Source organism: Microtus ochrogaster, chromosome 5 (assembly GCF_000317375.1).
Source record: "Microtus ochrogaster isolate Prairie Vole_2 chromosome 5, MicOch1.0, whole genome shotgun sequence".
Taxonomy (NCBI): domain Eukaryota; kingdom Metazoa; phylum Chordata; class Mammalia; order Rodentia; family Cricetidae; genus Microtus; species Microtus ochrogaster.
The window spans coordinates 31,131,140-31,156,948 of NC_022012.1; the positions used below are offsets into that span (position 1 = coordinate 31,131,140).

The following is a 25,809-nucleotide window of genomic DNA, read 5'->3' on the forward strand; positions in this document are numbered from 1 at the left end:
TGCTGGGAACTGAACCCTGGTCCTCTGCCCAGTCTGTCTCTCCAAGCCCAGATTATAAATTCTTCGGAAGGTCTGAGAAGTGTGGTTGAGAGAAACCTATGAAGTTGTGAACTAGGCTTGCACACATCCAATGTTTATGTAAGCAGTTCTTAGTACAGGTGTGTGTTGATAGAGAGTTTTTACACCACAGTGGAGAGCTGTCTACCCTAAAAAGTAAGCCAGAGCTTGTGGTGTGTCGTAGAGCGTCCCTGCTCACGTACTGACTTCCTCAGGATCAGATGTGGTTGGAATAGGAGACAGTGAGGGGAATTCCTTTTGGTAAAAGCCTGGGAAGACTGCATCTGTGTCACATGGAGACAGTCACTCTTGTCATCCTTGTGGCCGTCCTGTACCTAAGGTAAGCTTTTTGGGAAACAGCTTCTGGACCACAATGGGCAGCTGAGACATCAGATGCATCGTGTCTGGGTCTGGGCTAGATCCAGGGCTTTGTACCCCCTTTTCCTGGGAGGAGCTATTTGGAGTGACAGTCCTGGTCCAGAAACGAATGAGGACTTTTTACAAGAGGAGCTCAATGGGGCTGGAGAGATTGCTCCGAGGCTAAGAGCACTCCCTGCTCTTCAGAGCATTCTGGATTGACTCTGAACACTCAGATGGCCATTGGAAACAGACTACTGCTCCAGTTCCAGGGCATTCAGCACCCTCTTCGGGCCTCTACAGGCACCGGACACGTCGTATACAGACAACACGTGCAGGCAAAATGCCCATTTTTAAAAGTATTTATAATATTCTGAAATCTAGAAAAATTTGAATTTGGTAGACTAGGATAGACTAGCACCACCTCTTTGACAATACCAGTTTGAAGGTCTCTGCACTTGACTGAGCTGCCAAGAGGTAGATTCCAGAGATGTCAGGAGCAGTCTAGTGTTTGCGCAGGCATTTCGTAGAGCCACTGCATGACGGGTATTTGAAGAGGAGCCAGGCTGGCCGCACTGGCGAGAAATTGCTGGGGCTCTACAGGTGGGGAAAGTCATTACGCAATGCTGGAGCGGGTGCAGTGTGTGCTGCTGAGGGGGCCCGGCTGCCTCTGTTCCCTCCGAACAGGCTATGCCAGGCATCCCTGGTTATACGTAACCTTTGTTCAGTGGCGAAGCTCGGCCTAATAATTTGGAGCATCTTTTTCCGTGTTTCTTAGCTGTTGGGCAAAGGCAAGCACCGCTGAGTTCCCTGCTGAAGCAGCCTCGGCCATCAGAGGGCGCATAGGTGCCTCCACCGAATGGCGTGGGAGGGGTATGGGGTTGAAATTAAATTCGCAGAGGAAAGATCTAGTCCTGGGAATTAAAGGATCAGAGCCGGCCTAAGCCGTTCACTGCAAGGGATGGTCAGCAGTGAAGACACCAGTGGCTGGACAGAAGAAAAGGAAATTTATATCCGGTCCCCCTGCTGCTGTCCCTCCTCCCCAGTCCGCATTAAGGATGAGGAGCTGGGGACAGTCGCCTCGGTTTCCTGCTCAGTTTCCTTGTACCAGTCTTCCCTGTTTGCAGCAATGAGGCTAAAGGCCGCGACTCCCTCGGGCCTCAGTTTCTGGAAGTTCTGGAGAACCGGCCCCTCTCTAGCCCTAGGAGAAGTAAGGCCTGTGGTGTCTGCTATCCTAGACTTCCTCGCCTGGAGCCTCGAGCCTGAGCCAGGCTGAGAGGGAGCTGGACGAAAGTTCGAATCCCCACCTCGTCAGCTGCGCCTGGCCCATCTGACCTCGCACTCCACACACAGCAAGGGCCCCTTCTTCCTCTGTGGAGGTCGCTCTGCGACACAGCACCCCGGGCTTGGAGCGGGCCATTTTGGCCACAGCTGCTGGGCTTTTAGTGTCGGGTGAGGGTGGCTCCTAGACTTGGTTTAGTTTCCCATTCCTTTTATGTCACCTCAATGCCCAACGCCTGCGCAGGAGGTGTACATGACTCCTCGGGCTGGTTCACGGGGTACCACGACCTCGCCAACCCTAGCACGAAGAGTAAACGGACAGAGGCAGCGGATTCGGCCTTCCGAGCTCGGGCAGAGCTCTCCTCCCCCGCTGCGAGTCACTAGCGCCGCGCCCTGCAGGACGGTGACCTCTCCACCCCTTTGAATGCCCCGCCCCCTGTCCAGTTGGTCCCCACCCCACCTCTCCATCCGCACACCCGCAGACTTGGGTTGGAGCCACACTTGCCAGTAGCCTGGTTCCTGTGCGCATTCGAGTTGCCGCCGCTTACCACAGCACCTGTAGACAGTGTGTGCCCCAACTGTTCTGAGTACCCAAGAAGGGCCATGATTATTCCGGCTGGAATCCCCGAGCCCAACTTGCTGCGGGTTTTGTTCCTGGGACTGAGTACCCTCGGTGAGTCAAACCTCGGGCCTGGAGGGTCTTTGACCACATAGATCCCATCCTAGATCCTAGGGAGGACTTTGGGAGTGGTTGTGACGCGACTTTTGCCTGACATTCTTGTCTTTCTTCATCATCCTCCACTTCAGGGTGTCCCCGGTTGGTGCTATGTTTTCTCCCTTCTATGGCCAGAACAGCTCCCAGCTTTGGTGTGGGGTGCGGTGTTGGGAGGGGATGGAGGCATCTCCAGGCAAGACCTCTGGGATGAGTTGGGGCAGCTATTCCCGTGTCCTCGCCACCCCCACTCATCTCGGCTGGATAAGCTGAGGCACCAGATGAAACCGTGACTAAAGAGCTTACGGACTTAATTCCACTCCCCCCTCCCATTCAAGCTGATATGAAAGATCCCTGGGGGAATGTCTGGTCCTCCGCCTTGACGCAAGTACTCCAAGTCAGTACTTTACGTCACAGCGTTTCCCCCACCACATTGCTTTCTTTCCCTCCTGCTTCCCGCCCTGGAAATCAAAGGAGATGCCCCCAAAGCCTGACCATGAGGTCATTTGGACACAGGAAATTCGGGAAGAGGTCAAAAGCGGAGACTAGTAACACAGCACATTCTCAGGTCTACCATTAGCCTTATCTTTTCTCGGATGGATCGGAAGGAACAAGGAAAACAGGGAAAGGGTGCTAAAGTGTCCAAGAGGAAGGAACCTCCTGAAGCCAGAAGTGCTTGGGAGAGCTTCCTGGGACATCTAGCAGTAGCTGACAGTGACCCAGTGCTCTAGCTGGAGAGAAAAGATTCAGTAGGAACCAAGTTCACTATTAGTTATTCCCGGGCCTATTTTGCTATCTGGGTTTGACGTCCTGGGCTTTAACTCCTTTCTCAAGCTAGAGAATGCCAGAGCAAGCAAGACCTGGAAGAATGTGGAGTAAAATTCAGTCACATCGGAGGGGATCCCTTTGTTCCTGCCCACAGCCCGTCAGCCTGTGAGCCAGTGGTGTTGAGGGCCTGGGATCTTAAGGACCCCAGATCCATGAGTCTCATGAACTTCCACCCTCCCTAGCCGTCCAAAGCTTAGAGAATTTCCTGCTCCTTCAGCTTCTCCACTCTACTTTTGCATCTTCAACCTCAGGTTCTGTTTCTTTTCTACATTCTTTCTCAATCTGACTCTTCGGTGTTGGAAGGGGCAGTATCAGTCTCCAAGCAAGGGAGAGAAAAAAAAATCTATACTGGATGCCTGGGCATCACAGACATCCTCTGCAGGTCACTCGTGGGCCCCTCCCCCCTTTCAGCATCGAGACTTAGTTTGTCATATCAAAGACCCAGAGCCTAAGTTGCTGTATGATGTCATGGAGGTTGCCCTTCTTGGCCTCTGGAGGGTTAAATGGGCTCGCAGCTCCTAGGGAAGGCACAAGGCAACAAGGCCCTCGTGCTCCAACTGCTCCTTCGTGGCTCATAGCTGCCCCTGGAGCGTGAGAAGCCCACAAGGGGAGTTTCTCAGAGAAAGAGGGAAACTAAAAATAGTAGCCCTGGGGAGCAGGGCCCATTCGCTCTGCTTAGGCCCTTCGCCTGTCTTCTCACTCTGGTCTCAGACTGGGCCAAATGATGCTATTCTTGAGCTGATCCAGAGTCCATCACTGGAACCCAGTAACTCCCCATTTTCCTCCATGTGGCACCCAGTTACCAAAAGGTCTGACCAATTAGGGGTCTTCCGTTCCAAGTGACGCCAGAGCAGAGGGCTGGGAAATCTCAGGACCTCTTGCACTCCAGCTTCCCACTGAACGAATAAGTGTGTCCATCGCTGCATCTCACTCCCGCTCCCCCATCGCCCCCACTTTGCAAACTGCAAATGCAAAAACCTAGAGTAGACAGATAGTGCACCCTTGGCGAGCCAAGCTCGAGTCCATCTGGGCACAGACCATTTCCCCTTGTAACTGGCCTTACAGCGAGTGTTTCTGAAAAGGCTAGGGAAGAGCGACCGCCGCCAGGAGTCTCCAGGTGCGCCAGCAGGCAAAGTCTCTGGGGGAAGTGGAGCTTCTCAAGGCGGGGTTGTTTTCGCCTGAAGAGCCTCCGGTCTAGCGGCCCCGGCTTCATTGTCTTCTGCCTTATCGGCGGGCGCAAGTTTCCTGCTCCTACCGCGGGGACCCGCCAGGAAATGTAAGGGGTGGGGGATGCCACGAAGGACAAGGAATAGGGGTGGGGTCCTGGGTTAAGACGAGGCCGGGAAGCGATGGGGGAGGCGCTCATCCTGGCTCGGTGGGTTCCGAGTCTCCCGAGCCTTCCGCCAGGCTCTGCCAGCACAGTCGGTGTGCGGCTTCTGAGCTATTGCCGCCCGCTCAGCTTCTCCAAGGTGGCAGCTAGTTCCGAGTGCCGACGAGTGTTCTGATCCCGGGAGAGCAGGGCCCGGGACCAGAGCCGTTCGAGTCCCCAGGCTCGGTTCTGTACTCATTCAAAGTTATTTTTCCAAAACCTTTAACACTGCACACCCTCTCGCCCCTTCGAAGAGCAAAAAGCAAGTGTTCCTGGCATTGGAGTGCCATCAGTGTTCCCCTAACTGAAACTGACACCCCTGTTCACCGGACGCAGGATGCACGCACGGGGAGTTTTGTACTTGTGAGAAGACTGTCCTCACATCCCTCTCTGAAATTCCCTGCAACCCAGCGGCACTTGCTTTGATAGCCAAAAGTCTTCTCGAGGATTTGGCTGGGTCTCAGTCATGCGTTTTCCTAGCATAGCAGACTCCATGGAACTGAGCGGAGGCCTGGGATTCCCCTAGTCACCGACTGGCACAGGAGCTGGGAAGCACAGAACTCATGCTCGCAATCGGTGGTTCAGAAGGAACCGCGTGGTTAATGAGTAACTGCTCAATCCCTCGCCTGCCACCCCCCCCCCCAAATCTGCCCATGGAGTCTGGATGACCTAGACCAGCACCTCCATTTTCCCTTGCTTTTCACCAAGAAGATTGGAGGAGCAAGTGTGTAACGTGGAGTGTGGATGAAAAGTAGGTCTGCCTTCCCTTCTGGAATCGCTCCTCCCCTTCTGGAATCTGCTAAGATTCTGTACCTCTGGATTAGAATGAAGACATAGAAATGTGGTCTCATTCCCACTCTAGACGCAATACTTCGGAGTGAAGAGGAGCAGGACCTTGGGAAACAGGTCTCCGGATAGTCCTCCAGGCTTTGTTCCTCCTCGAGGGATATTACTCCCCGCCCCCTCCTTCCCTGTCAAGCGACTGACGTTGGTCAGGACCTTTGGGCTGACCAGGGAGCTAGCCCTGGGAGCTCACACCTCCTTGCTCTGATTTCAGCTTCCTTCTCGCTGGCTCAGCCAGAGCTGCACGTGCCCGCCGGCCTCAACAAATTGGAGGCAGTAGAGGGAGAGGAAGTGGTGCTCCCCGTCTGGTACACGATGACGCCAGAGCAGTCTTCGTCCCACCCTTGGGAGGAGCCCCTCCTGTTTTGGTACTTGGAACAAGAAGGGAAGGAACTAAACCAGGTGAGGGGAAAGTCTTAGCCAATGACAACCTAGGGATGTAGGGATGAGATGTTGGAGAATGAGGGAGGAAGCCAAAGGTATAGGGAAATAGGGAAGAGCAAGCGACCTCACAGTATTGGTGTTGGTTCTCATTGTGAAATCCAGCACATTAAGCCTGGTTAAAGCACAGAGGCAGGCACGCATGCGTGCGTGCGTGCAGGGTGGGGGTGGGGGCGCTAGAAGTACTGAGGAAACGTAGAGTGAGTGAAACATAGCTGTTTTCTTTTTGGAGACTCAGTCACACCCAGTAGATTCAGCTGGCCTCACAGACACCTCCTGCCTCTGCCTCCCAAACACTGAGGTTAAAGGAGGGGGCATCATCAATTTTAAAAGTTCCACATGCTGTGTGTTAACATTTTTGGGCTTGAGAAGTTGTCAAGTACAGGCCATATCTCTTCCTGGATCCACTTGCCTTCCACATATCCCCTCCCCTTTCCTCCCAAATCATCATCATCATCATCATCATCATCATCATCATCATCATCATCATCATCATGATGTTTGTCTATGTGCGGGTTTGTATGTGCGTGCATGCTGATGTATGTACTTGGTGTACATGCTCATGTACACAAGCATGTGAGAGTCAGATGTCAACCTTGGCATCATCCTTCAGGCACTATCTACCTTGTTTTTGAGAAAGGGCCTCACACTAGCATTGGAGCGCACCCATTGGACTAGTCCCAGAGACCACTTTTTGTGACTTTCCAGATTCAGGGTTATAAGTGCTCCACTGTGCTGGGATTCTTTGGTTGTTTGCATTGATTTTAAAGATCTTCATGGCTGTAAGACACCAGAGACTGAGCTATCCCACCCAACCGTACCTTTCTTCCTCCCTCTCACCCACATATCCCTGGCTGTCTTGGAACTCACTCACCCTGTAGACCAGGCTGTTCTCGAACTCAGAGATCCGCCTGCCTCTGCCTCCCGAGTGCTGGGATGAAAGTCATGCATCACCTCCACCTGGACAGCCATAACTTTTAAAGTGAAGAAATAAAAATCTTTTCTCCTTTTTAAAAAGATGTGTGCTCCAATGGTAGAACTTTCACATCTTAACAATCTACAATCTAAATTTCACCTAAAAAGCCACCATACAAGCGAAAGAGATGGTCTGTACATGGGAAAGGAAGGTGGTTCACATGAGGAGGTTGTGAGGAAGTCCATTTTGGAGGAGGGACACAGGCTGAGCCAGATGTCCTGTCCCCACTAGGTGTTGTCCTATTTCAATGGGGCTGTGTCCAATAAACCTCGAGTATCCCTTGTCCATTCTATCACCACGCGGAATGTGTCCCTGAGGCTGGAGGCCCTCCAGGAGGAAGACTCTGGAACCTACCGCTGTTCTATCAATGTGCAAGATGGTGGAAGCACAGCCATGGGTCACAGCAGCAAAAGCATAGAGCTCAAAGTGCTGGGTGAGTAAGGAGAGCATATCTCTGGGTCCCTTCTCACTCCAGCACAAGGGAGGCCAGAAAGGTCTCCCTCTCAAGTGGCTGAGTATAAGACCTGGGGATGAAATGTGGAATTACAAGAGATTGCTGGAGGGGAACCTGGAGGTCCTCAAGGTAAGGGTTGTAACCTATCTTCCCTTCTCTAGTTCCTCCAGCTCCTCCATCCTGTAGTTTCCAGGGTGCACCCTATGTGGGGACCAATGTGACCCTGAACTGCAAGTCCCCAAGGAGTAAGCCTACTGCACAATATCAGTGGGAGAAGCTGGCCCCATCCGCCCAGGTCTTCTTTGGACCAACCTTAGGTAAGAGGATTTCTAGAGGTCACTGACACAGTGACGACAGATGGGGAAGGACGAGAGGTCTCTCCCAGACTGGGGTGACAAGGGTAGGCATTGCAGAAAAGGACAGGAGATGTGGAAAGAGGGTGAAAAAGATGTCATATTAAGTGAAGGTGCTATGCTCTACGCTTCCAAGAACTTTTGCATATAGTGGTACCGAGGTCTGGAGCTAAACTGCTTGCTGCTTCAAATTCCAGTCCTGCCACTCAATAACTTTGTGACTATACTATACTCCCAACTCCCATTCCCTTATTTGTAAAATGAGATTTATACACACCAGCTATAAAAAATATTTGGGGGAATTGTGTGTGTGTGTGTGTGTGTGTGTGTGTGTGTGTGTGTGTGTGTGTGAGAGAGAGAGAGAGAGAGAGAGAGAGAGAGAGAGAGAGAGAGAGAGATATGCTGGCAATTGAATTCATGACCTTGTACATAAAAGGCAGGCACTCGAACAGTGAGTCACACCCCAAGCTTCTTTAGTTTTTTTACAGAGTCTTGCTATGTAGCTAAGGTTGGCCTCAAACTAATGATCCTTCTGCCTTAGCCTCCTGAGTGCTGGGATTACACTACCAGGCTCAGCAACTGGAATATTTTAAGTATAAGTATTAGATAACTTTAGAAGTTCATTACTAATTGCTGAGGCTTTGCAATGGTATTTTGATTGTATGAAATAACAGGGTTTCTTTCAAGACAGAGGCTCACTATGTATCTCTGGCTGTCCTAGAACTCACTATGTAGACCAGACTGACCTTAAACTCCCAGAGATCTGCCTGTCTCTGCCTCCAAAGTGCTGACATTAAAGCTGAGCATAACCACACCCAGCTTAATGGATATTGTTTTTGAAGATATATTTTGAAGTGTTATTTTAAATAAGTTATTTATTACCATTATTGTTGTGAATGATGGGTGTGTGCGTGTGTGTGCCATGGCACACGATAGAGGACAACTTTGTGGAGTTGATTCTCTCTTTTCACTTTTGGGTGGGTTTCAGGGACTGAATGCAGATGGCCAGGCTTGTGTGGCAAGTGTTTTTACTCACCGAACCATCTCATTGGCCCCAAAATATTACTTTAAAATGTCAGTGGGAGAAGAGGAAGAAATAACATAAGTAAAGCAAAGTGTTAATTGCTGGGTGTAGGTGTGGGTATAAATATTTTCCTTTTTCCCCTTTTCTGCTTTTCACTGAACCTATTTATTTTTGTTTTATTGGTGTATGGATGGAGCCCAGGGTCTTTCACATTCTAAGCATCAATTTTACTACTGAATTAAACCCCTGAGGCCCGTTTGACTTTTCTCCTCAAATAGAAATTGAGTGTGTATGCTTGAGCATGCGTGTGAAGGCCACTGTCACTTGGTATCACTCTCAGGGGCTATCTGCTCTAGGATTTGACACAGGGTCTCTCATTGGGATCTACCTTTGCTGATCTGTCTAAGACGTCTGGCCAGCACTTTGCTGAACTATTTCCTTAGCCCCACATATGCGCATTTAGTAAGTATATAATAATTCAGAAAGGGCTCCGTGAATAGGTATTTTTTGTTTGACAAACTAGTACAGGTAAAGAGCTCAGGCTGGACTCCAGCACAATCAATAGTCAAATGATCAGAATGGTTAGTCTATACAATCTTTTTAGCCCCACCAGGTAAGGAGCATTCACAGATGAAGAAGTGGGGACCCACAAGGCTCATATGGGGTGTTTGGGATCCCAACATTTCTAGTTCCTAGCCAAATGTTTTTTTCTGCCCCCTTCTCCCTTCACATTGCCTTTCAGAAACAAATGTCGAACGATGCTTTGGATTTCTGTGTGGCACTTCCTGTTAAGACATCAGTCGGAAGTGCCGAGTGTAGAAATGGAGCAGGGGTTGAGTTAGCCTGTGCGCAGAGCCCAGAGTGCTGCCACATTCTTCAGACTCATAAGGCCATGGATAAGCAGAGACTTTCAGAGACTCAAAGAGGACATTCCAGAAGTAGGGCACGGTGTATATGCTTTCTTAATGGAAACGTTGGCCCTTGGACTGATAGCTAAATTGTGTCCGTAGATGCCGTCCGTGGATCCTTAAAGCTCACCAACATTTCCACTTCCATGTCTGGAGTCTATGTCTGCAAGGCCCAAAACAGAGTGGGCTTTTCCAAGTGCAACGTGACCCTGGAAGTGATGACAGGTCAGTGAGGGGTAAGTGTGGCGAAGAAGTGTGGTCGGTGGGTGGCTTTGCAGGAAAAGAAGAAGCCTGCGTGCTGAGGCTTCTCACTGAACCATGACTGGGCACTGAACACGGTCAAAGCCAGGTCAACGTTTGGTCAGTGTCTGGCCATTTTCTACCCCCATCCTACCAGAGAAAAAGGCGAACGTAACGGTGATAGTTGAGTAGTGGAGCATGAGTGGACAAGGAATGGGAAACTGTCCCTCCCCCTGACACTAAGGATTTTTCAGGGTCTAAGGCTGCTGTGGTTGTTGGAGCTGTTGTGGGCACTCTTGTTGGGTTGGTGCTGCTGGCTGGACTGGTCTTGTTGTACCAACGCCGGACCAAGACCCTGGAGGAGCTGGCCAATGACATCAAGTAGGTGTCCCTGACCTTTGAGGAGGTGGGAACTTTTCTGACTTTTCTCTGGAGTCTGGGATTCAGGCCTCTGCCATTTTTAATGGAAAAATGAACGGGAACCATAGCAACATTCTTGAGAGAAGATTTAAGGGAAGAGAAAATGGGAATTGGTGTATGTGTGTGGAGGGGCAGAAAGACAGACAGGTAGGAGCTCTTTCCCCTTTCTCCTTTCGGCTTCTGATGTGTTGCTTCTTTGATGATCAGGGAAGATGCCATTGCTCCTCGGACCTTGCCTTGGACCAAAGGCTCAGACACCATCTCCAAGAACGGAACACTTTCCTCCGTCTCCTCAGCACGGGCTCTCCGGCCACCCAAGACTGCTGCTCCTCCAAGACCCGGCACATTTACCCCCACACCTAGCATCTCTAGCCAGGCCCTATCCTCACCAAGACTGCCCAGGACAGATGGACCCCCGCCTCAGGCAGTATCCCTGAGCCCAGGTGGGGTTTCTTCTTCTGCCCTGAGCCGCATGGGTGCCGTACCTGTCATGGTGCCTGCTCAGAGTCAGGCTGGGTCTCTCGTGTGATGGTCCAGGCACCCATTGACTACATCTGGCATCTCACCTTCCTGTGACACAGAGGACTGAATCTTGGGGGGACAACCACACTCTCGACCTCCAGTCCTCTGCCCCTACCTCCCTTTTATTGTTGGAAAACTGGGCGTCAGTAAGATCAAAGTCTGGGTCAAATGAGAAACAAAGGAAATGGGCCCGAGGTGGGGGGTGGGCTCCACCTCTTCCCTGCGAAGCCAGATGAATGTTGCTGAGACTGGCCACCCTCCAAGGGCCCTGGAGGAGACTGCCGGTCAGTGAGGCCCCTGGCTCTGTGGTCTGTAAAGACACCCTGTCGAATGCTGTCCTTTGCTTCCCTCTCCAGCTCCCTGTATTAATATAACCTGTCCTGCTGGCTTGGCTGGGTTTTGTTGGAGCAGGGGGTAGGGAAGACGTTTTAAAAACTAACTTGAAATCAGTGTTTTTGTTTTTATTTTGCAAATTTCAATAAAGATACTTGGCGTTTTCATGGACTAGTAATCAAGTCACTTTTGCTAACTAGGGCTTCACAGAACCTGAGTTGCGGGAGGCTATGCAGTAGATCTTACCTATTCAGGCTGTGCGTCCAGAAGACTTTATACGACTGCGGGGCTTATTGACTTTTAGGTTTTTTAGAGTTTGTAGAAGGGCCATTCACTGTTGTATGGAAAGGGAAGGTGCCAAAAGCCCGAGGTTGAGGAGCCCCTAATATAACCTGAGCAACCGGAGGTGGGGGGTGGAGAGGTGGGAGGAAGATGAAGAACCAGAGCACTTGTTGCTGGTGCTCTGGGCACTGCATTGCTTTGCTCTTTGTCTCTGGGGCTGAGGAGAGGAGCCTCACCTGCATTCTCTTTCCCATGCCTCTGCATCTGTAAACAAATGCATCTTCCTACTCTTTGGGTAGCTATCCCCTTTGCCAGTTGAGGGAAGACTTAAGATGTGGTGCAGTGGGGATCTTCAGACCTCAGTTTCTCTGTCCTTAGTGGCTCTCAGATGGAGATGTGGGTGTAGCTTCCCTGAAGAGACTCTTATTTACCCTTGTCGGTGGTGGGAAGGAGATCTCTGAAGAGTTCAGGACCTCCTTTGCTCCCAGGGATGCAAGCTTGCTGTCTGTCTATGGCCCCCAAGGTGACACCTTCAGTCAGTGGGTATCAGACTGCCTTCTCTCCTGCCAAACACACTTTCCTAGTAGAGTTCCAGTTATAAATCCTTGTCTTTAGCGTGCACTACCCAAGCCCCGCTCCTTCTCCAGAGCCTGGAAGCTTCAGAAATTAGGGGGAAATTAGGGCGGAAGAAGGATCCCAGAATCGGGCCTGGTGGAGGGAGGAGCGTTTCCCTTACTTGGGGATGCCCGCCTCTGCCCTTGTTTGCTCTGAGATAGCCAGTCTCTCTCCTGCCCAGCACAAGGCGCTGCCCTTGGGCTTTCCTATACTCTTCCGTCCTCCGACTAACAGAAGACAGGACCAGGAGACAGTTGTGACCATGGCCTGGGCCCTGGTGGGGGCTTTCCTCTGCGGATCCTTGCTGGGCTTCGTGTGCCTGAGCGGTGAGGAGAGGCTGGGAGGGCTGAACCTAAGCAAGAGCGAGCTGGGGGCAGGGCGAGGCTTACCTGGCCAGCTCCTTCCATCAGGCCAGGAGCCATTGTGCCAGGCTGGGAAGGGACCATTGAAAGCAGGGAGGAAGGAGCAGGGAGGCAAGCTGGCCGGCTAATGAATTCAGCCTCTTTCACCATCTAAGGATTTCCCACGGCAGGGCCTTTTCTTGTTTCCTTTTCTGTCAATACATCCTCATACCTGCCCAGTCTTGGACCTTTTACACACAAAAACCGGGTTGGGTCGTGGGCTCCTCCCTCCCGGAAACCTAGTTTCAGGAGACAAGGGGTTGAATTGAAGGAGGTGTTGCGCTGTGGCAAGGGAAGCCCCCGCCTCTAAACAATCACGGTAGTGTGGGACGGACCCTCCAGATCGGTGGGATTGGGTTCCTCAGGCCCAGGGCTAGCTGTGGAGGTGACCGTGCCCACTGAGCCACTGAGCATGCCCAAGGGCAAGACAGCAGAGCTGAGCTGCAGGTACAGCACGTCCGTGGGGGACAACTTCGCCTTGGAGTGGAGCTTTGTGCAACCTGGGAAACCCATCTCTGCATCTCTTCCTGTGAGTCAGGGCAGCTGTGCCTGCCTGCTGGGGTTGGCCAGGATGAAGGGTGGGGAGGGCGTTTACCTCCTGGGGCTTCAGCTACTTTGGCCCTACATTCTCCCTTCCTTTCCACAGCTCCTATGTTCAATTCCCCTTAGCAAGCATAACCTGTTTCAGTTAACAAATTCACGGAACCCGAGGTGGTGTGGGGTTGATAGTATAGTATACATAGGGGACATGAACACCTTGGGCTTCTTCTTAGATCCTGTACTTCACCAATGACCACCTGTATCCCACTGGCTCTAAAGCAGATCGGGCCAGCCTTCTCCACAACCCCCCCACAGGAGGAGTGGCTACTCTGAAACTGACTGACCTCCGCCCCTCAGACACTGGAACCTACCTCTGCAACGTTAACAACCCCCCAGATTTCTACACCAATGGGTTGGGGTTAATCAACCTTACCGTGCTTGGTAAGGCTCCTACCTTCTAAGTGTGCACTGACCCTGCCCCCCCCCCCACTCCTGTCCTGATTTGAAGTCCAAGTCCACAGCTGCATTGGGAGCCTCCAGAAAACGTTATCCCTTCCCAAGACTTTTAATCTAGATGGTTATACTCCAACTCCACCCCACAGTATCTCCCTTAGGGCCTAGTATCAATGTGGGGGGAGGGGAGGAGGAAGAGAGAGGGAAGGAGAGACACACAGAGAGAGAGAGAGAGAGAGACAGAGAGAGAGAGAGAGAGAGAGAGAGAGAGAGAGAGAGAGAGGAGAAACATATAGAAAGAGAGGAAAGCAAAGAGAAAGAAAGAGAACCAACTATGGGGGGGGCTCAGCCATACTCCACTAGCTCCCCCCATTCATTCAGAAACCTCATATTTGGATTCTGTCGCACCCAATGTCAGTGACAAAGAAGGGAAGGGGCCATTAGAGGAACAAAGCCTCTATAACTGAGTACCATATTGTGTTCAGAGCTTCCATCTCACCCTAAGTCAGAGCCTGTTCAAAGCTGAGCAAGAAGTTTTGAGAGCAGACAGGGATGTTTATATAAAAAAGAGAAGACCTAAGATATGGTGTGTGTCCTGTATATTCAAATATCTGAAGGGACTTGATGTGGAGAAGAAACTGTAATTTCTCTATTTATGGGCCCTAGTGACAAAAACTGTAATTAATCAGCGCCTATTGTATTAACAACGTGCTTGGGCTCAGAATGAGGAAGACCTTTCTAAGACTTAGAATCCCCGGGAGTGGAAATCACTCCCGAGGTATGAACCACGATTTGGCGAAGATGTTCAAACAGAAAGTGTTGACCTCATCAGGTCTGGGATGGGAGGATCCACTGAGGTTCTTCTGTGAAATTTGCAGTGGCCCCCAGTGAGCCCGAATGCAGCCACAGTGGGCAAACCTTGGTGGGAGGCTCTGTTGCACTGAAATGCAGCTCCTCCGAGGGAGCACCCAAGCCCGTGTACAACTGGGTCCGGCTCGGATCTTTTCCTACACCTCCTCCTGGTAGCATGGTTCAAGGTAAGAGTGCAGGGTATTGTGGAGATGGGGTTGGAGACCTAATATTGGGTCTCTAAACCCCACACCCCACACCAGTTCATGACTAAGGCCCATTCCCTCCTTTCTTGTATTCATGCCTTCCTGTCTGTCTTCCTGCTGCTGCTTGGGAAATACTTCTAAATATCCTGATAGCCTGGGAGAGTAGGGGGCAGGGAACTGTCTTCCAGTTCCTATTTGTCCACTCATTGGGGATTTCTTAAGGGGCCACAAATTGCTTCCAAACCCCCTAGAGGAAACAAAAGAGTAGCATGGACTGCCTCAAACATTTGATAGGTTTCTCTGGAGAGCCTTAGTTTCCTTTTGTTGGTTCCAGATGTCCTGTTTCATTCTTTAGCTACCATTCCAGTAAACCCCTTTATCCAGCAAGTTTCCTCCCCTAGTTCTCTGCCTTCGGAGGCAGCGGAGTTCAGAAAAGCAGTTGGGTCAGCTTACAGCTATTCTAGAAGATGGATGTTTAGTTATTAAGACTTTTGCTAATACTCAGGATTCTGAGCTCATCCAGTAAACACCCCACCTTGCATTTCACCTTCCTGTACATGCAGTTTCTCCTCCCAGAAGAAAGCAGCTGGATGGGGGTGGCAAGGTTGCAGAAGCTGTACTGGCTTTGGACTTCCTCTCTGGGTCTTCTCAAATTACTCCCGTTGAGCCAGGATTCCCTCCAATCAAGGGGGTTAGACCTTTCTTGGTAGACTGTTTTAAGGACTGGATGCATTGAGCTATTGTAGTGGTAGCATGGCCTCATGTGAATTGAATGCATGGTAACTCACTTTCTTCTCATTCTCTAGATGAAGTGTCTGGCAAGCTCATCCTCACCAATCTCTCTCTGACCTCCTCTGGCACCTACCGTTGTGTGGCCAGCAACCAGAGGGGCAGTGCCTCCTGCGAGCTAGACCTCTCAGTGACTGGTAGGGGATACTGTGTAGAGCCCTGTGGGAAAGGTTTGGCTTGGGAAGACTACATGACATTCTAAGAGTGGGCCCAAAACTTTGGCAACTCTGACGGTCCTGTCTCCCTAGACTCATCTGAAGGCCGAGTGGCCGGGACACTGATTGGGGTGCTCCTGGGTGTGCTGCTGCTGTCAGTTGCTGCATTCTGCTTGATCAGGTTCCAGAAAGAGAGGAAGAAGGAGCCCAAGGAGACATACAGGGGTAGTGACCTTCGGTGAGCAGGAAAACTGGGATGGTGCCGAGGGCAATGAAAGATCTTAGGCTCAAAGTGGATGTCTCCAGCCTTCAGGCTGATGTCATTGGAAGTGTTTAAGGATGGGAGTTGGTGCTCAGCTCTGGCACAGGATGGAGGAATGGGTTCATAAGCTAAGATAGGAATAGCTCAGTTTGCAGGACTGCATTGATGATCCTCCTCTTCACAATGAAATTTTTTCCTTTGGTTCTTTTTGTTTTATTTCTTTGTTTGTTTTCAAGACAGAATTTCTCTGTGTAGCCCTGGTTGTCCTGGAACTCACTCTGTAGACCAGGCTGGCCTCAGACTTACAGAGATTCCTCTGCTTCTCAAGTGCTGGGATTAAAGGCTGTGCCACTACCCCTGTTTCTTTCTGTTCTTAATGTGTATACATAGATACACAACAGTATCCATATATATGTACATGCCTCACTTAATGCTTTTAAGTATGTATGTATATATATATGTGTGTGTGTGTGTGTGTGTGTAATCATACATATTTCCATGTGAGACACACACACACACACACACACACACACACACACACACATCTCACATGGAAGTACTGAAGGGAGATGGATGGTGGATGCCGGGAGTGGCATTTGTCCTGAGATTAGTTATTCTGGGAATGGCAAACACAAAAGGCCGAAGCTCTCTGTGTTATACACTTGACACTTTGGCTGCAAGGCATGGGGTCAGAACAGGGATTGGTATAGCATTTCTTTTGCTTTCCTGAGACAGGGTCTCACTAGGTAGCCTTGGCTGGCCCTCAAGTCTTATGTAGATTTAGGGCTGACCTCAAGCTCACAGAGATCCTCATGTTTCTGCTCCCAAGTACTAGGATTAACGGTGTGCACCACCATACCTGGTCATTTCTTTGTGTGTGTGTCTGCATGTGTACAAATGTACGTGTGTATGTGATCATACAGGTAAGTGTGCACGTATGTGGCCCTTTTAGGAAGGTTATTTATTGTGTGTTCATATTGTACCTGCGTGGAAGGGTGTATGTGCTCTGTCACCCATGTGGAAGTCAGGGGACAACTTTGCTAGATGGCAAGTCAGCCCCAGGGATCCATCCACCTCTCTCCATCTTTCCAGTTCTGGAATTACAAGCTCGTGCCTGACTTACTCTACAAGGATTTTGGGGTTAAACTTTAAGGTCTCCCGCTTAAAAACGAAATAGCTAACTCACTGAGCCATCTCCTCAGCTCTCAGGACAGCTCTTAAAATGTGGCCCTCAGATGGCCTAGAGAAATCCACTAGGAACTTGTTTTAAACACTCAGATTTAGGCCATGTTCTGTGCCTCCTTAGGCAAAGTGTGTGTGTCAGGGGAGACAGGGCCTGGACTCTCTTAATTTTAAACAAAATTCTGCAGATGATTCTCAGGAGAGCAAAGTTTAAATGTTCCTGGGTTAGGGGATGACAGTTGCCTGAAGGATGATGTTTCTAGCCTCGGTATGCCTTTGCTTGTATCCTTCAGGGAGGATGCCACCGCACCTGGGATTTCTGAGCAAGCTTCTAGGAGGGCCGATTTCAGCAAAGGGCTCCTGGAGAAGTCCCCATCCGCCAGCATGGTGACGACCAAGTCCAAACTCTCTATGGTTGTCTGACTTCTGATCCCTGAGGGTGGTGAGGGGTAATGTTAATAATTAAAGCCGTTGGATAACATGTTACCTCCTTTACTGGTGTGGTGAATTCCTCTCCTCTCCGTGACCCAAAGAGTACTACCAGTAAGGAGAGGAATGGATCTGAAAGTTCAGAAATGATGCTCAAGCAGGAAGTTCGGCTGGGTCAAAAGGATAGGTTTCAACCTAGGTGTCTTTGCACACCTTTCGCCCTTCAATTCCGTTCGTTTCGACTCCTATTAGAGACTTGATGCAAACCCTTCCCCCCTCACTTCCCATTCCCTCCCGACTCCCACCCTGCACCCTCTGAACACTTGGACATTCCTCTTTATTGTTCACATTCCAACCCAGAATGGTAACATGCACACGCAGAGATTAAAAACCTTCCAGCCACAACCCCAGGAGCCCAACGGGGGAGGGGCTATCTGGGGGCAGGGCCGCGGAAGAGTCCTCCTACCGAGCCTCCCGGCGCACGGAGGCTTTTGCATAAACAAAGGAGAGCGGGAGGGGCTGCTCTCGGGTGCGCTAGGAAGGAAAAGTGGGTGACCGGCAGGTGTGGGAATGGACTTCCCTTCCCGTCAGAGCAAGGGGCATTATCAGACACCATGAAAACCCTCTTCCCCTCTTTCCTAGCCCCAGGTTTAAGGGGTTGAGGCTAGGCTGGGGTGACGGCACAAAAACTCAGGGCGCCCCCTTTCGTTGCCCACAGAACGAAAGGACTTGTGATGGTTGCTTTTCTTTTTCTTTTTTGAGAGTACTTGGGCGACGCATTGGGCGCCCTCTGCAGTACGCGCAGCGAAGCGCACCGAGGCTGCGGAGGCAGAGCTGCATGCTGGGCGCAGGGACAGGTGGGTGTGAAGCAAAAGGACAATTTTGCGAATATGGGGTTTGGGATGAGGGTGGGGAGAAAAGGTGAAAGGGGGCCACGTTAGACTGGAAAGCTAACTAAAAGGGTACGGACTTGGCGACGTCGCGACGAAGCCAGCCTGGAGAGGGAGTCTCTAGGACGCGGGCGGGGCGAGGTGGTGGGGAGGGCTCCTGATGCTGGCTGGTTGGTGGGAAGGAGAGGATCACAAACACAGTAGGGAAGTCTTGTCACTGCGAAGGGGACGCGGCATCCATCTCTCCTCTGGAACTGAAGAGAGAGAAGGTCTGAGAATCTGCCCCTGGCTAGAGCCATCCCCCACCTCCCTTTCGGGGTGTGTCACCCACACGTCCTTCCCTGCTCACTGAGTTGAAATTAGCCCCGGGGCTGGTACGTGAACCTCTCCTAGTGCTTATGGCCCTCGGCTGAGCTTGTACAGTCAAATGAGGGTAACTGCGTGTCGGTGTTGGTTCATGTGTATTCCTACTGCAGCCTCAGGCATCTCGGCATACCAGAGGGGCTGCAAAGTTATGTTCCGTGACAGGGAGGGGTTAACGGCAAGCAGAGAGGACGACTGAGCAATGGGGTCATTTCTCCCACCCAGCATCCTCCCCTACACACGTTGCAGCTTTGGAGACGTATTCATTACCTTCTAAAACGTTCAGTTCTTCGATTCAAGGTGAGGCAGAAGAGAAGGAGGAAGAAACAAGTGAGCTCTAGGCACATTAGCATCCTTGGCCTTCTCTCACCCACCTGTCTCGTTGTCCTAGGTCCCCACCCTTAACTCCCTCCACGTTCTTCTCCACCATCACCCCAATCTTAGCCTTCCCAAGCTTTTTCCGAGCAAGCACGAAAACCAAGAGCCTCCGGCCCGCCATGCCCCCTAGCCAGTCTCACCTGGCCTAGTCTCCGCTGGGGCCGCCGCCCGCGCCTCCCCGGGCGCCCCCAGCTCCGCCCGGTCCCCCGGGGCCTGGTCCCTTCCGGCCGCACTCTCCGCTCTTTATCTTCTTTCTTGCCATGTGGCCTCGGAAACTCGCCTGGATTTTGGCGGCAGCGGCGTTAGCTCCCGGATCATCCAGCGGGATGTCTAGAATATCGTCGTCTGGCTTGGAGCAGGCGCTCTCCTGAGGATGGGGCAGGGATTCTTATGGCTGATAAGGCCCATACTCCCGAGGGGATGGAATAAATTAGTGCCCTGGAAGATTGGGAGGACCTCGAGGGCGGTGGGAGAAGAAGAGCTGGAAGCCTCTGAGGGACCGGTGAGCGCACCTCCTAGGCAGCAGCTACTAAGGAGGTTCTGTGGGCCGGAGGACACAGGAAGAAAGTGCATGGGAGAAGGGAGAAAGGAGGAAGCCAGCTAGCCCTACTGAAAGGAGCTTTAGTTTCAGGGTGCTGTGGAGTTGAGTGAAAAGTCTGAAAAAGCAGCCGAACTCCTAAAAGTGATTACCCTTTGCTCCGAGAAGATGCCTCCAGCTCAGAAGGGCCCTTCTGCATATAGGATTCTCCAGGGAGTGAACACAAATATTTTCTACAAAGCAACCCCACCCCAGTAGTACTGCACCAGCGCTCAAGACTGGAGTTTGGGGAGGAGATGGGGGTCACTGCTCCTTGATTCAGCCAGAGGCCCGGATTCTGTGTTCCCATTGGGCTTGCCATTTCCTACTGTGCCCAGAGTTGAACTCACACAACAAAAAGAGGTAAAATAACAATAACAAAAAAGAAACAGGAGGCAAGAAGTTCTTTTGTCAGTGTCTGCAGTAGCCAGCAGCTTCATTTAAGCCCTTACCTTGTCCCAGGTGCCACAGTGGTGTTGGCGAAGGTATTTTTAGTTCTTCCTCAACAACAAAGCTGCCACACTCTTTCATGCTTACTTGAGTTTACCATGATAAAAATCAATGATTAGAATGTCAAAATAAAACAAAAAAACCTACCTGGAGTCCCAGACAATTATCAGCTATTGGTAGATTTGAACCTTGTATGTCAAGTTCTAGAGTTCATTCTAATGCCTAAGAAAGGAAACGCAACCAGCTGACCAGCTCAGCTTTACTCTTTGTTGCAATGGTGTGGTTTTGGGAAGTTTACCTGGGCCTCCTCAGTCTTAACTCTTCCATTTGAGAAAATCAGGATGATAATAGTCACCTCTGTGGGTTCTGGAGGACAGCAAAATCACATGGTATCCAGAAAGTTTCTGGCATAATCTAGCTGATCAGAAAACCGTAGCTATGCTATGATTATCTTGGAAAAGGTGATGTAAAATGATTGGTTATGTAAGCCCCAAGTTGTCCTATAACAACAATCTTGCACAGTTTCTCCTAATAATACGTCATGTGCCATGCAATGGTCCGACCAGTGAGACGTCATGTATATGATCATGTGTATGATGGCAGTCTCTTAGGATCAGACCAACTAGTGATGCCATAGCCATCCTAGTTTCATAAATACACCTGTAATGTTTGCACCATTGTGAAGTTTGTCTAATGACACATTTCTCAGAACATAGTCCACCATTAAGGAATGTGTGATATAATTAAAGCCATCTCTATGCCCCAATGTTCCTTCCCTTCCCTTTCCTTCCTTTCACTCTCTCTTACTCCTGCTGTCTCTCATCCAGGGCCTTGTGCATGATAGGCAAATGGTTACCATTTAGCTACATCCCTACAGAAGGCAGCTTGTGTCCCAGGCAAGCCTTGAACTCTCAATCTTATACTGCCTCTATCCACAGAGTACTGTGGGCATGTTTTCATGTCAATTTCGGTTCCTCTGTCACCTTGCTCTACGTGAGACTAAAAAGGATGAAAATCAGACATGGTGGCAGATACCTGTACTTTCAGTACCATGGAGCTATGATGCCCTAGGAAGGAAGATCAGGAGTTTGAGGAAATTGAGGAGTTTGGGCTGCCTGGGATCCAGTCTCAGACACGCACAGACACACCACCACCCCACTACAGACAAAAAAAGAATAAAGAAAGGATGAAGAAATTGATGATATCAATTTCAGAGGCTGATCATTGCAGCATCAGTAATGACTGGGAAGGGGATGTTGCTATGATGTCAGAAGGGCATTTTCTCTTGATCTGCCTCCTAAGGCTTCTGGAATTTTGTCTTTATTTCTTGACCAGAGTGCTCACTGGTTTCCCTGTCTTTCTCTTCTCACATCAGGTGGCCAAAACCTCATTCTGTAAGCTTCTGCCTCATCCTGGCCATCAGTTTTGTATCTGATAGTTAGGAACAAGCAGGATACGAGTGAGGATTCAGTGTCCTCTGTCCTTGACAGATTTGCCCTACAAACATTTTTTAATTTTGATTTTTTACCTTTTATTATTGTTATTAATTTTGATTTTTTGAGACAGTTTTCTATGTAGCTTTGGAGCCTGTCCTGGCACTCACTCGCTCTGTAGACCAAGCTGGCCTCGAACTCACAGAGATCTGCCTGCCTCTGCCTCCTGGGATTAAAGGCGTGTGCCACCACCGCCTGGCTAATTTTGATTTATGTTTTGAGACAAGGACTCACCATGTAGCCTTAGATGGCAAGCAACTTGCTGTGTAGGCCAGGCTAGTCTTGAACTTCCCACAGTTGTCCTGCCTCTTGAGTGTTGAAAATACAGGTGTGAGCTACCATACCCATCCTGTAGCTTTCTACTCCAGTAGCCCAAGCCCAAGTTTACAGATGACTCCTCCTCCTCATGTTTCCCAAGCTGCTCTCATTTCCTGGGCCTCAGAGTTCCCGAATTTGTGCTCAAGATGCTTCTCAATCGATTTAAACACAGTTTCAAGGAGTTGCCAAGAGCCTAGTATGAGTGAGGATGGATGGGCCTAAAACACCCTTTATCTTTCTGTCTTTCTTAGCTCCAGGCTCTCCCTGACATTTTATTCTTCACATAAAATCCAAATCAACTCCTTTGGGTTTTCTGATTCTCTGAGTGCAAGTCTTTCTTGGAAAGTCTCAGGAAATAGACAGGCATCTTGAGAGAGAGGACAACACGCACGAACACTGATTCCAGGTCCCCTCTCCTTGGTCTTGAGAACCCTAAAGGCTGCGGACTGATGCTGGGGGGTTGAGTGCTGAAGGAGTGTTTTTCTCCAACCATCCTAACCTGACTTTATCACCACCAGAATCAAAACCTGGAAAAACAAGCAAAGTCACCCCCACAGGGCTAGCATAAGGCTGCCTATGATGCTCCTCCCCTGAGTCTGCTCCCTGTTCCTCTGGCTGATTCCTTAGGACAGGATGCTCATGGCTGCCCATAGGCAGAACTGGAGGCAAAAGGGAAAGGAAGCCAGGGTCTGCTCATTGGTCATGGTGCTTGGGAAACTGCCTCCTAAAGTCAAGACTGATGCCAGCCTGTGCCGAGGGGCTCTGAATGAACTGGGGACATCCGGGGGTGGGGAGAATGCACTTGCCAAAAAGGAGGAGCCATGGATGGGTACAACACTTTGCCTCCGAGACTCTCATTTTCTTCTGTGCCAAGCAGAGCTTAGCTCAGGTGAATGGTATTCTACAGCCCTCCCCCCCCAAACGATGCCCTCTGCTGACTGTTATATGTTGGCCTTGTGCTAAACACTTGGTACATTTTCATTTTATCCCATATAATCCCCATTTTAGAAGTGAAGAAACAACCTCAGAGACATTTTCTACCTCCCCCAGGTTTGCACAGCAAATAAATAACGAAATGATCCAGTTCAGAAGCTTGTACTGCAACCACTGCCTGGGGCAGTTGCTGTTAACTGGTGTGGAGTCAACTAGACTACAAAAAAGGAAAGGAGTGAGATATCAAAACAGATCCCTTTTCCTATCAAATGAAGGCAGAAAAGTAACGTATGTTGGTTATGTCAGTCAGGCGCTGGAACATTGACTAATAGCTCTGTGAAAAACATTCCTTGAAAAAAGAACATAGATCTGTTTTCTTCTTCTTCTTCCTCATTTCTGTCTAAGCTTGCTTACCAAGGGGCAGGGGAAGGGGGAGACAAGTAAGAAAAGATTAAATTCTTCCCAAACATCAGGTGGGTTGGTTCTGGAGGGGAGTTCCAGTGTAAAAGATAAAGAGGCACATTGCTCTCTCTACAGCATAGGGCATGGGGGTGCCTGGTGGCAACCCCGGCCTTCTCCAGTCCCCTACCCTTCTTGCCCTGTCCCCCTCTTTCTGCTCCCTCCACCACCACAGGCTGAGACTGACATTGATCTTGTGTGGCCCTTTGGTCCAGTGGACTTGGGACATGAAAACAGAAGACAGTGTCAGGGTCCATAGGAGGAGGTGCCCAGGGTTCTGGGCATTCACTACCTCTGGGTGGGCCATCCCTCTTCTTCTCAGGGGCTACTGAGTTCAGACATGCCAACCACACCCTCAGCTACTATCTAAGAGCATCAGTTATCTGTCAAGCAACTACTACCTGCCATGTACCAGTGCTTTCCTGGGGACTCACTGTTAGGCAACCTGCACCAATGGCTCCCTGGATATTCACAAGCCCTATCCAGGACAGTCAGGGCTTGCAGGCCGGGGCCCAACATCTCACCTGCCTCACCCTGCAGATTCCTAGGGAAAGAAACCCCATTCCATCCCAGGCTTCCCAGAGCCTCCACTCACCCCTGTCTTCCTGCTGGCCCTGTCTCCTGCTCCCTTTCTCCATCCTCTTGCTTTCTCAGCCTGTCCTTTCTTGCTCGGCAGTACCCTCCCCCCATTGACTCATAGCTCATAATCTGCCATCTATTTATCTTCTTACTTAATGAAACATTGCTGGGGGTGAGGGGCTCTTCCTGCATTTCTCCTTTCCGAGCCAAAAGGTGATTCCTGGGCTGAGTGTGTAGCTCAGAGGCAGAGTGTATATTTAGCACGCAGAAGGTCCAGAGTTCAATCTCCAGCACCAAGAATAAGGAAGTAAGTAAATAAAAAAATAAACAAGCAAACAAACTGTTCTCTGGAGAATAACAAGCAGTTTCCCTGGAACTGTCAGTTTTCTTCGAGGGGCGGAACTGTATGTGATTGGCATGCTTCTTTTTCATAGTTTTTCTGGTCTATACATTAACTGTTATGAGCATTTACAGTAATGGAAAACAGAATACTTCAATGACGGGTTTTGAGAGGGCAGGCTCCACGCTCGTCAACGATGCCTGCCTGGGGGGAAATTACATCTCTAAACCTCCGTTTGTACAACTGTAAAAGACCTACCTCACAGAACTGGCACATCGGCTGCTGTTATGGATTCTAACAAGAGTTAAAATTTCAGTCTTGGTTTGCTCCTAAGTTCTTGCTGCCTTTTGCCATCCAGACATCAGGAAGTCTCACCTCTTAAAGAAATGTTACTCTTTCCTTCAAAACTCATTTATTTACTTATTGCACACTGTGAGTGAAAGGTGGGGGTACCCTCGTTTAAGTCCCTCTGGCGTCTTTAGCCAGGCTCACAGAAAGAGAATGCCAGGGGTTTGTAGTCCTCTTTCTCCGCAGATAGGGGCTAAGGATAAGCACACAGGTTTTATATAGGTCTGGCCACTCTACTCTTTAAGCCAGCCAGGAGCCAGGTCCTGGGCTGGGCGCCGTCACACAAGTCCTCTTAACAGGATCTGCTTAGGCGTTAGGCACTTGCAGTATCCAGTTTCCGTGTGGGCGCTGACACAGACACTTCCTCCCCTCGCCAGCAGGGCCCTCTCACGGTCACTAACCCAGCACCTTCTAAAAGAGAAGGCGTTGGGGGCCGGGCCAGCTCCTCCCTAGAACCACACTGACTAGGCTCTTTGCTGCCCATCACTACCAAGACCAGGTGGGTGTTCCCCGCCTCAGCCATATAAAGGCTAAACGATCATCCGAGGGTCGGTAAAGCTCTTGCCATGGTCCACGACGGCACCAATAGGGTAGGGAATGATATGGGGACAAAAAATTCCAAGGGAAAGCACTTGTGTGTGCCAGCAACAATTTCCAGTATCTCCCTGGGGGGAAATTCCACCTGACGCTAACCTGCAGCTTCCCCGCAGGAAAGCTCTGCTCACTCTCGATCCAACCTAGATTGACTTGGCCCCTGGGCGCTCAGACGCCCCCGCGAGCTGGGGAGCATTTCTCTCTGGGGCTTGGCTCAGATCAGTCCTTCCACCACCCAATACAAATATCGCTGCACCCTCTTTCCCCACATGGCTCCTAGGTCTTCCGCACCCACTTCCATCCTTCACTCACCCTCCAGGGCTTCTCGGGAGCCCCTTGCCCCAGACCAAGCTGAGTTCAAGCATGGACTTACCGTGCAGCAGTCCATGCCGGTGATGAGGGTCCTTGTCTGGGGTGGAGCCTGGCGCAGGACGAGGGAGTCTGTACGGTATCGGGTGGCAGCTCAGGGGCTGACAGGCACTACCCGACCAGACCAGAACCCAGACAAAATCAACCTCTCTCCTCTTGGGTCCGGTCTCCCGCGCTCAGCAACTCTTGCGAATGTAACCTGAGCACTGCGGCCTCGAAGCCAATCAGGAGGCACTTTCAGTAGGGTGGGCGGGGAGAACTGGAGCGAGGACCACTCCCCTCTCAGCGCTCTCTGCCTTGCTCGCTTTAATGCCCCAACCCCTCCGCCTACACATTTCCATCCATTCCTCCTACACACCCCATCTTCCAAATTCAATCCCTCTGCTCTAAACCACAGACTGCGAGGCAGATGTATGTCGGAGTAGGCACAAGTCTCC

The 25,809-nt window shown here is 50.5% G+C and overlaps 3 protein-coding genes across 3 annotated transcripts; 2 read left to right on the forward strand and 1 right to left on the reverse strand.

Moving 5' to 3' along the window:
* Positions 1-2,193: 2,193 nt before the first annotated feature.
* Esam (endothelial cell adhesion molecule) lies at positions 2,194-11,319 on the forward strand. The gene is made up of 7 exons (XM_005347050.2): positions 2,194-2,368; positions 5,662-5,849; positions 7,096-7,297; positions 7,480-7,635; positions 9,706-9,828; positions 10,098-10,224; positions 10,471-11,319. Exons 1-7 carry the CDS (start codon positions 2,299-2,301, stop codon positions 10,790-10,792), a joined length of 1,188 nt encoding a protein of 395 aa, XP_005347107.1. The 5' UTR covers positions 2,194-2,298; the 3' UTR covers positions 10,793-11,319.
* A 958-nt stretch (positions 11,320-12,277) lies between these two features.
* Positions 12,278-17,579, forward strand: Vsig2 (V-set and immunoglobulin domain containing 2). The gene is made up of 7 exons (XM_005347051.3): positions 12,278-12,341; positions 12,788-12,945; positions 13,190-13,397; positions 14,288-14,446; positions 15,271-15,390; positions 15,502-15,646; positions 17,146-17,579. Exons 1-7 carry the CDS (start codon positions 12,278-12,280, stop codon positions 17,273-17,275), a joined length of 984 nt encoding a protein of 327 aa, XP_005347108.1. The 3' UTR covers positions 17,276-17,579.
* A 20-nt stretch (positions 17,580-17,599) lies between these two features.
* Nrgn (neurogranin) lies at positions 17,600-25,597 on the reverse strand. Its single transcript, XM_005347053.3, has 4 exons — positions 25,377-25,597; positions 19,053-19,279; positions 18,805-18,822; positions 17,600-18,425 (listed from the first exon to the last, which is right to left on the reverse strand). The coding sequence occupies exons 1-2, from the start codon at positions 25,389-25,391 to the stop codon at positions 19,058-19,060; spliced, it is 237 nt and encodes a 78-aa protein (XP_005347110.1). The 5' UTR covers positions 25,392-25,597; the 3' UTR covers positions 17,600-18,425; positions 18,805-18,822; positions 19,053-19,057.
* Between the last annotated feature and the right edge of the window lie 212 nt (positions 25,598-25,809).